The following is an 11017-nucleotide window of genomic DNA, read 5'->3' on the forward strand; positions in this document are numbered from 1 at the left end:
AGTATATAATGATCTCCTGGTTCTGCTCATTTCACTTAGCATCAGTTCATGTAAGTCTCTCCAAGCCTCTCTGTATTCATCCTGCTGGTCATTTCTTACAGAACAATAATATTCCATAATATTCATATACCACGATTTACCCAATCTCCAATTGATGGGCATCTATTCATTTTCCAGTTTCTAGCCACTACAAACAGGGCTGCCACAAATATTTTGGCACATACAGGTCCCTCTCCCTTCTTTAGTATCTCCTTGGGGTATAAGTCTAGTAGTAACACTGCTGGATCAAAGGGTATGCACAGTTTGATAACTTTTGGGGCATAATTCCAGATTGCTCTCCAGAATGGTTGGATTCATTCACAATTCCACCAACAATGCATCAGTGTCCCAGTTTTCCCACATCCCCTCCAACATTCATCATTATTTTTTCCTGTCATCTTAGCCAATCTGACAGGTGTGTAGTGGTATCTCAGAGTTGTCTTAATTTGCATTTCTCTGATCAATAGTGATTTGGAACACTTTCATATGAGTGGAAATAGTTTCAATTTCATTATCTGAAAATTGTCTGTTCATAGAGTTGATGTAGTCTTGAAGAAGCTCCTAATTACATGATGAAGTATCCAGAAGTGTAGCCAAATGGGAAATAAATGGGTCTGGTATTTTAGGGGCAGTTCAGTTAGCCAATTCTTTCACCTGAACAGCTATTTAGAGAGTTTCCGTACTATGTTTTATTATCTACTTCTTTATGTAAATGTTCTTAACATGAATGGTGAATGTATATTCGTTCTGAGTGACACATAACTGGGACAGAGAGGAAAATCTTAATGACGAATGATACATCATCATCATCAGCAGCAGCAGCAGCAGCAGCAGCATTTGAGTCATAACTTTCCAGCCAGTATTGAACTACGAATTAAAGTTATGAATAAATATATGAAATATTTCATGTGGATGATTCATTTACAATTTAAAAAACCAGATTGAATCTGAAACAGGGATTCTTAAGATGAGGTCTTTGAACTAAAAAAAAACTCAAAAAACTATTTCAATATAATTTTCTTTGTTATCATATGTATTTTATTTTATTCATTTAAAAATAGTCTGAGGAGTCCATAGGTTACACCAAACTGTCAAAATGGGTCCATGATACAAAAAAGATTAAAAATCCATGACTGAGAAGAGGACCTGGGCCAAAGTAGGGTGAAAGTGTTTGCTGCAATTAGGATAACTCCCTAGCAACTCTACCAAACAGAAAAGAGCAAGTGTTCTACTTCCTCTACCTAACTTAGATCATAATACTATTCCTTATTTCATGGGCACCCTACATCTTCCTTACTACCTATTAAGTGTCTGTCTTGGGCTATAATAAAACTGTGATCAACTAGAATGTTTAAGGAGTAGATGATTCTTGTGAAGTGAATGCTGAAGGTAGAGAGCTGGTTATTAGAGGGACAATGGGATATAAACTGAGAGAACATTAAATCTGGAATCAGAAGACTGGCTTCTCATTATGGCTCCATCTCTTATGAGCCAGGTGACTCTGGCCAAGTTAATTAACATCTCAGATGCTTGATTTTCTCTTTAATAAAATGAAGACAATAGTAACTTGCTATGCCTATGTTCCAGGATTGTTTTCAGGCTTAAATGAGATAATGGATGTAAAATGCTTTGCAAATTCTAAATATATAATATTGACTTTTGATCATATTTTCCCACCACTTAGGTTGAAAATATTTCTATAATACTTGAGTTTACTTTCTTGTCTTAGAAATTAGTATGTTATGAACACATGACAATTTAATCTTATAACTTAGGATTTTTTTGGGGTATAGGGTCCTTGTTTTGAATATCTATTATCACTGTACACAACTAAAGATGGATAGGGGAAAATTAGTAAATTGGATGAATATACAGGAACTCCAGGACATGAATCACATAACTACTAGAGGAAATTTGGTTCCCAAAGAAGAGAACACAGAAAGATAAGAGGGACAAGGACAGCATATAGCAATGAAATTAAAAGGAAGTGGAGGTATAGTGTCAAGGAGGGTCCAGAGTCAATAATCAACACATTGCTCTCCCTTTGTTCAGTAAATTTAGAGTGTCTAGTGTTCTGACTAAACCCTCATATATTTCAATGTGAAATATTTTTCCTTTAAATGAGAAGTTCTTCAGAAGAACATTGTACATAATAACAGCAACATTGTATGATCAACAAGAAGTATGATAGACTTCTTAGGAATACAGTGATCCAAGACAATTCCAAAAGACACATGATAGAACATATCATCCGCATCTAGAGAAACAATTATGGAGTCTGAATGAAGATGGAAGCATACTATTTTCACTTATAACTTTTTCCCCCTTTCTCATGTTTTTCTTTTGTTCTGATTCTTCATTCACAACAAGACTAATATGGAAATGTTTGACATGACTGTACATGTATAGCTATTATTGGATTGCTTGCTGTCCTGGGGAAGGAAGGGAGAGAGGGAGAAAAATTTGGAACTCAAAATCTTACAAATATGAACGTTAAAAACTATCTTTACATATAGTTGGGAAAATACTATTAAGTGCAAAAATACGAGGAGTTCTTAACCTGCAATTCATGAATTCACACAAAATTTTTTTGATAGCTGTATTTTAATATAATTCGTTTCTTTTATAGTTCTGTGTAGTTTATTTTATGCATGTAAAGAAATGATCCTGTTTCTAAAAAAATGATTTTGAAAAGGTATCAGTAGTCTAATCCTTTATGGGGTCTCTGACACCAAAAAGGTTAAGAACCTATGCCTTAAATTCTTTTCTCAGTTTCAGGTTATGGACACTCTGAACTGTCTGAAAGCTTGGGTTTTCAATCTTAGGAAGAGTTTCTAGCAGATTTTAATTGTTGGAAACAATGGGACTGACTTAAATTAATCCAGGACAGCTCCAGACGTTTTGTAACTGAACAATAGCTGGTGGCTAATCATTCCTCTTTTTAAAAGAAAAAACAAAAAATCCGATTACACACACAGGCATACACAATACAACCAAACAAAAGCCTGAAGAAAATGGGAAGTGATCCAAATTGAGTCATGACTGATGGTGAGGATTAAATGAGTAAACATCAATGTCTTTACAGACAGCCTGGGCTTTGTGGAAAACTTTAGAATTTTCAGCTATTTTAGAATTTTTATAATGTTTCAAGCATTTCAACTTCTTTTGTTCTTTTCTTTTTTTCCTCTTTGTGGGATGATTGTTCACAACATGTTAGTTAAAGAGCATTTACTGGGTGCTTATTGTGTGGTGGCTCTGTGGTGGCTTGGAGGGATATGGAAAAAAAATAAGACAAGAGTCCCTGTCCTCAGGAGGTTTAAAGTTTGGTTGAGGGAGACAGAACATGAACACATGGAAAGACTTGAGGATCCCTAGAAAGTTATGCTTCAGCAAATGCTACAGAGGAAATTGAAGTTACAAATAATAATAAAAATACTAACAGCAACAATTATGAGAGGACTAGGGGGATAGACTTGTGAATTCACTGGAACAGAGAAGTCTTGGGTGAAGAAGCATCCTCTAAAATTTTCTTTGAGAATTGCCTTCCATCTTGAGTAGTTAAGAGTCTATAAAATAGGTTGGAATCAGGTTGTGAAATCAATTCAGAGAACAAACATAATTATTAAGTGCTTACTTAGTGTCAGACTCTATGAAGGGCTTTAGATGCTAAAGACAGGAGTTTGTATATGATCCTTGAAGTAAAAGACAGTCATGGAAGTTTTTGAGTGGGGAAGTGCATGGTCAGTCCTATGCTTTAAGGAATAACACTTTCAGAAGTCACTTGGAAGATGGATTGGAGAAGATAAAGATTTGAGCCCAGGAAATCAATTAGGAAGTTATTATAATCCTCTAGGCAAGAGTTAATGAAGGTGTTTTAGGAATAGAGGAGAGAAATGAGAAATGTGGAGTTAGACATCAACAAGACTTGCCAAATGATTAAACATTTGGGATTAAAGACATCATTTAAAATCTTTTACAACTTACCTCCAAATTTTCTTTTGATTTTTTTTCAAATTCTATGCTATCCTGCTGCTTTCAAGCTACTCCTGACTGTGCCAGAAATGCATTCCTTTTCCTTTCTCTCCCTTTGCCTTCCTATGAATGGGTTTATCTTCTAAAATAGATCCCTTTTATCCAGGAAGTCCTCCTTGAAGCCCAAGCATAAAAGGCCTTTACTTTCCTCATCTCCAGAATTATTAAGTCTGCTGTTTGACTTTTTCTTAACCTATTTTTTTTGACATTTATGGGTTTCTTATCCTCTAGTCCGTAAACTCCTTGAATAGAGGCACTTTTCTCCATCTTGTTATAGCTGTTATAGTAAGTATTTAATTGACATTTTATTTTTCTTGGTATAAATATCCTAGGTCACTGATTTTTTTGGATATATTGCAAGTTTTTTTTTTAAACTAGGACTTTTAAAACTTTTAAATCAATATTTATTAATGATTCTGGTCTGTAGTTCTTTTTGCATTGTCTATCCCTGGTTTAGGCATTAGGACCACATTTGTCTCAGTAGATATTTGATAGAGCATTTTTCTCATGATAGAGCATTTTCCTCTATTTTCGAGACTAATTTATTTACAGCCATGTTCTTTAAATGTTTGATCAAATTAATACGTGTTTAATTGACTTGTAAAAAGTTTTAGGTTACTATTAATGTTGCCTTAACTTTGCTTCTCCCAAAGTGGAAATTAGTCCACTATTCCCTGGAGAAAGATTGAAATGATATTCCAGAGTCATATGAAGTCAGTAGAGGTAAGGACAATAATCATTGTTTTTTTACTATTTCCAGCTTCTTTCACAGTGCCAGTCACAGAGCAGGTGCTTAACATTACTTTGAACTATAATCTTGGGTGTTCTTACAAAGTTTGGAATTTTGAGTTACAATATTCTTTGCAGTTGTGTTAACATTATACAGGGCAGTATTCTTGGAAACAGTTTCTAAAACTTTAGTACTCCTGAAAATGGAGACTTGTAAAAGGTACTCTGTAATTATTCATGTAGCCATAGAAAGAGGGCTAGGAATTCCAACTTTTTACAAGAGGTTGATAGTTTGTGGAGTTAGCATTTTAATTCATTAGTCCTTTAGAATATAAAAATTAAGAGCACATCCTCTCCCTCTCCCCCAAGTAGTTTATGTAGAATTTGGGTTGTTAGTACTCAGTAGTTGATATATTTATGCCATTTCTGGCAGCAAGCTTAAGATGCAAATATTTAGCTCACATTATACAATGTGAGCTCCATTACTGACCTCCACGGACCCCATTCATAATGGAGTTTAGCTAGACAGGAGGAGAGGAACAATCAGTCACTTCAGTGCATAGCAAATAGGCTATGGATTTCCCTGAATTGTGAGGTTACTAAGACATACCAGGATGTTGGCAGCTTTTATACAGCCGCTGTATAGATGTGGCAATGTTTGGAGGGACTGTGATGAGTGGGAATGATAAAGGGGGTCAGGAAGAGACCCAGTACTTTTTTCAAAGAAAGACTACACCACCCTTGTCCCAAACTTGAATAAAACACCCATTAAAAGGAGGAGGGTCCCTTTCGATTTGGTTCAATTGCTTTTTGTTGTGACTCCATAGTGCAGGGAAAGAATTTGAGGCTGGGGGAGTTTAAACAGATAGGAAGGAAAAAGCATTCCTTTGGAGAACTTCTATTGTCTCAGACAGAATAAATATTTATAGAAAAGGTTCAAGGGAACCTATTTGTAATCTCTTGCTGAAGAGGTATTTGGGAGATTTAAATGTAAACCTATGCCTAAGTGAATGCTTATCAGATTATTTTTCCCAGGGAAAACAAAGAAACCTAAAGTATAAAACCTAATTGTATACTCAAATAAAATTGAGTACCACTTTAAATTTTCCTAAATTTATATTACATTCTGTAGGGAAATATACAACAAATGGGATTCCATTATAATTCTTGCCTTTCAAAGGATCTGTAATTTGCCTTGAACAAATGATTTGTTTCACATTTCTTCTTCACATTAGAATTTCCCCTCCAAAATGGATGGTGTCAAAGTTATTAATGTCCAAATATTGTCTTAATTATTTCATAGCTCTGAATTTGGAGGGGACTATTTAGAGCAACCTGTTTCATCTGTAAAAGAAGGTAATGAAGTGTTGGTTGCCACTAGGAAATCATGTAAATCTTTAAAATGGAAATTGCGGTTAAATTTGCTCAAGATCCCTGAGGCTTACACAATCTAATGTAATTAAGACACTGTCACATTACACAACTCATCTTGTGCAAAAATTGGGATATATGGTCTCTGCTTTAGTTTACTCCTAGTTCAATCTCCTAAACTCTGACATCATCACTGTCAAATGCCGAGCTTTTTCACTAACTCTCCACTGGGGAAAAATGGTACTTTCTAAGGACAAAATCATATTAGCTCAAGATTCAAGAAATCATAAGGAAAATCCTTTAGTTAGGTTAAAGGTTATGTGATGATTCCAAGCTTAGATGTCATAAAAAAAGTCAAATTGATTTATTGATTAGATGCCTAGATAAACTGGGTTAATGTTCACAGCTTTTCAAAATCCCAACTGTAAGGAAATTTGAAATATTTGTTACTCAATTTTATAATGTCTCATTCCCCCCCCCCCCCCCATTCCCCAGAAGGATCATCTTTCATACACATTGCCCTTGGCTTGAAAAGCTTTTAACTAGCGACATGAAATCTAAACAAAGTCAACCACAGAGATACAAATGGAACACCAAATAGTTTTCCTTTTCCTTTTATTAACAGCTTAACACAGACTGTATATGCTGCAGGTTTTTGGAACTAACCCAATACTGAAAAAAACAACCATCTAACACTTGACTCAAAAGTTTTGGTTGTAAGTGCCAATGTCTACATCAGAACCACACTAGTGTAAACCATACAATTTCAAAGGAATAAGGGGGGGGGGGAAAGTTGAAACTGGAATGGACAGATTATTTATGTACAAACAGCAGAGCAGAGTTTTTTCTAGCTTTAAGTCACTCACCACATACTAAAAGTATTTAAGTTCACATTTTCTACAGCTATACAGTCAGACAAATATTAACATTTTCAAACCAAGCATTGGCCACAGGTCCTGCCTAGACACTCATCAACATGGAACATTAACAAATGTATATAAATAAATCAATTACACATAACAAAAACATCCCTAAAGTAAAAAATATAAACAAAAACCCAACAAATTCCAATAGGAAACAACAAGCTGTACATTATGGTCAGTCTTTTGTATCTAAAAAAAAGTGTAACTTAAAAAAAAGTTTTTTTATTATAAAAAAATTCTTTAGGTCTTGAAAGAGGGTGTTAGCTGGAGTGGAAACTTGAGGATTCTGACTCAGTAGAAACAGAAGAATGTCCTCCCCTCTTGCCCTTTGAAAGTATCTTAAGGCTTGAGCCTCTGCTAACTGATGTCAGTGCATTCTGTGCAGAAGTTTTAAATTTGGCACCAAGGAAGGCATAGAGAATGGGATTCAGGCAACAATGGAAAAAAGCCACTGCCTCTGTGATGGAGATCCATTTGTGCACTGCATTGTCAAAGTCACAATCCTGCTTGATCACCTCCAGGAGTACAAATATGTCTATACTGATTCCAATATAGTAAGGCAGCCAGCAGGCGAAAAAAGCCAGGATAAGTATGACTGTTGTCTTCAGAGCTTTTCGTTTCTGGTGACCCTTAGAATGTGACAACTTGGAGATGATAATGCAGTAACAGGTCAGGATGATCAGGCCAGGTAAAACGAGTCCAACTAGGATATGCTGAAACTGGAAAGAAATCATCCACTTCTCATGAGGATACTCCCGGTCACAAAAAGTCCTTCCATTACCTTCACTTGTGTTGGCAAAAATGAAATCAGGGACTGTCAGCAGGACAGCAGGCAGCCACACACCTAAATATACTATCTTTTCTGCCAACAACTTTCTTGGTCTCTGACTGTTGGTTGCATGAACGATTGCCAGGTATCGATCTAAACTAATAAAAGCCAGAATCAAGACACTGCCATAGAGGTTGACTGTATATATGACATGTACCGCCTTGCACAGGAAATTTCCAAAGTACCAGCTTGCAGCAGCATCCACAGCCCAAAAAGGTAGAGTGATGACAAACAGAAGATCAGCTACCGATAGGTGCAGCCTGTACTTGTCAGTCATGCTTCTCAACTTCTTCTGGTAACCCACGACAATGATAACCAATCCATTGCCTACAATGCCGGTCAAAAAGATGATGGAGTACACCGTAGGTAGAAAGATGCGGTTGAAATCTGCGTTTTCATGCCGGAAACACGGTTCTTTACCATCGTAATCACCTGAGCCAAACCCATCTGTACTGTTATCATGAAACTCAATGATGGGGCCTGTATAGGGCTGCAAGGAAACAGAAAAAGAAACGTAAATGACAGGAAATTACAGACCCGGTACCTATCAAGTTAGGATCTATGCAGTGCCTTGATTTTTTTTTTTTTTTTAAAACAAAAGCAATCCAACTCGCCGCCCCCCTCCCCAATAAAAATTCTTCCAGGGGAAACAACTTCCTTAGTGAAGGGAGGAGCATCCTTAAGATAGTACCATTTCTTTGCAATTCCTCATCAACAACTCCTAAAAGCAATATAGAGTAGTTCAGATTTTTCTGTTAAGTTCAACCTCAGAGAAATCTTTAAACCGCACCTACTTTTCCTGGGCGGGGACCGGTGGGGGGGTTAGAGGATGACTTAAAGCGGAGTCGGGTCAAAGAATTCTTAGCAATAAAAATAGATGGAGAAAGGTCCGCGTAGCACCCCCAAAAAGCACTATTCTCCACCGAGACCCCCCCCCCCCCCCAGCCCCCGCACAAACCACTATATCTTTGGAGCCACAAAAGGTCAGGTTACGGGAATACACACCCAAACCGTGTGCTTGAGGTGTCTGGCAGGCATGCAAGACCGTGCCCATTAACACTTACACCCCCCCCCCCCCCACCCCTCCCAAGTGTTTATTCCTTCAGGTTATTCTTGAAGTTTGCTGGGCGGATCTTCGCTTCCCCGGGTGGAGAAGGAGTTGTAGTTTGGGTCACGCGTTCTGGACTTCTACCTCCTCGCCCTAAGTTTCATTTCCTCCCTCTCACTAGTAGTTCCAACGTCAGTCATGGTCTAATATGTAATGTTACCCCTCCTCATTTCCCTCCCACCTATTCATTTCCCCCGCAACCCTTCCACTGGCCTAGGTAATGGGACATAGAAGGCAGCAGTTGGAACCCGCGCACAGGGGAGCGATCAGCCTGCTGTCCGGTGCGAATACAACTGTCCATTATCCTCAAGGCACACGAGTTTCCACTCTACACTCCCTACCTCTCCAGCGCTTCCCTCAACTTTACCCCTCTCCCCTTGCAACCAGACTAGCAAGAGCCCTGAGCATCCTCCAACAACCCAGTACCCCTAGCCGACCCGATCTAGGCGTTCTGTTGCGCATTTGAGAGTACGGCGGCTCCACCCTGGTTGCCTTTAAATCGCGCGCCACAAGGGGAGGAAGCGAAAACTAGGGGTGGGGGTTCAAAAGGCAGGAGGAAACCACTGACAGTTAAAACTGCGGCTTTTGAACCAAACCAATTTGTACACTTGCATCCCCTTTCTCCTCCAAGCAATTCAGAAGAGGATTAAGCACCCTCTCCAACTCCGCGCGCCTCCTAGTCTAGTTCGCAAAGTTGACCCGGACGCCTAGCCTCAAGACAAAACCAGCCTCCCACTGCTAGGAGACGCCCCACACCAAAGCAGAGATCTCGGGGCGCCCGAGCTCCTGACCAACTGCAACCGTACGGTGCCTACAAATCCCAACTCCAAAGAAATAGCAATGCTATCTTATGCCATTTTAAGATTTAATAAGAGACTTACAATTTCCAAAGAGAGTTTCTGAATCACTCCAAATGCAACCCTCCACTCTCTGCCAATCCTCCCCCAACCAAAAAACCCCTCGTTCTTCGGGCACAGCACAGACCGCTTTTAAGTGTTGGGGACGCAGAAGAGAGAATAAGTAATGTTTTCTTTGCCCCTTCCTTTTCCAGGCTGCACCTGGGAATCATGAACAACTCCGAGTGAGGTACAGACAACATCTACTGGACAGAAAACTGGGCGCATCCTTTTAAAAAGTCACCCGGGAATTCACCTTCATCTTTTCCTGGTCCCCGAGTGCGGCCGTTTGCCCCAATTTTTACCATCTCTCCAGCAGCCAGTTATTTCCCAGTCTCTTCCCACATCTGCACTGAATGCACCTTTTTGTTTGCAAACAACGCGCAAGAAGCCAAGCCAGTCAAAGCACGGTCCGACCTCAGTCACTCGCCCCCAGCTTAGCAGCCCAAGTCAAATCTCAAGAAAAAGAGAGAGCGAGCGAGCAAACGAGCTGCAAACCTTATTTCTATTTCATCCTGCTACCCCTAGGAATAACTACTGTCAGTTGCCCCGTTGAGAGTTGGAAGCCCTGCGAATAGGCATTCCCTAAAAGTTAGGGAATCGGGCAGCTGTGGTCTGTCTACCACAGGGAAAGGGAGGATGCATTTGCAACCCAAGAAATAAGGAGATCAAAACTGAACTTACATACAGATCATCTCCGCTGTTTGAACCCATGCTTGCAGCAAAAGCAGCAAGCAGTAGTAGCGTCAGCCTCCGCCCAAACACACTACTTTCCAAATCACTTTACAACCTTCAGGCACAACCAACAAACTCTGAAGTTTCTCTGAGAATCCGACTTTTATAAATCACGCTCGGAGGTGGAGGGGCGCATGCGTCCTACCCGATGGAGCGGGGAGGGAGAATTGCTTGCTTTGAGTCCTTTGAATAGACGGGGCGGGGGCTGGGGGAGGAGTTGGGAAGGGGGAGACTAGGGGCGGGAGAAGGGTGCTGCGGTTAGTCTGGCTGAGTCTGTTAGGGAAGCCCCGGTGCAATACACGCAATGAACTTCGTCACGTACTGTTGTTTTTTGGCGGGGAAGATGGGCAAAGAA

The 11017-nt window shown here is 39.3% G+C and overlaps 1 protein-coding gene across 2 annotated transcripts; it reads right to left on the reverse strand.

Annotated features, from left to right (window-relative positions):
• Nucleotides 1–6769: 6769 nt before the first annotated feature.
• CXCR4 (C-X-C motif chemokine receptor 4) lies at nucleotides 6770–10808 on the reverse strand. 2 transcript variants are annotated; one of them, XM_031960022.1, is made up of 2 exons: nucleotides 10612–10808; nucleotides 6770–8413 (listed from the first exon to the last, which is right to left on the reverse strand). In XM_031960022.1, exons 1-2 carry the CDS (start codon nucleotides 10639–10641, stop codon nucleotides 7355–7357), a joined length of 1089 nt encoding a protein of 362 aa, XP_031815882.1. In that variant the 5' UTR covers nucleotides 10642–10808; the 3' UTR covers nucleotides 6770–7354. The 2 variants fall into 2 exon arrangements, with proteins under 2 accessions (XP_031815882.1, XP_031815883.1); XM_031960023.1 differs by lacking the exon at nucleotides 10612–10808 and adding an exon at nucleotides 8615–8841.
• Nucleotides 10809–11017: the final 209 nt, after the last annotated feature.

The sequence above is a fragment of the Sarcophilus harrisii genome, chromosome 3 (assembly GCF_902635505.1).
Source record: "Sarcophilus harrisii chromosome 3, mSarHar1.11, whole genome shotgun sequence".
NCBI classification, from domain to species: domain Eukaryota; kingdom Metazoa; phylum Chordata; class Mammalia; order Dasyuromorphia; family Dasyuridae; genus Sarcophilus; species Sarcophilus harrisii.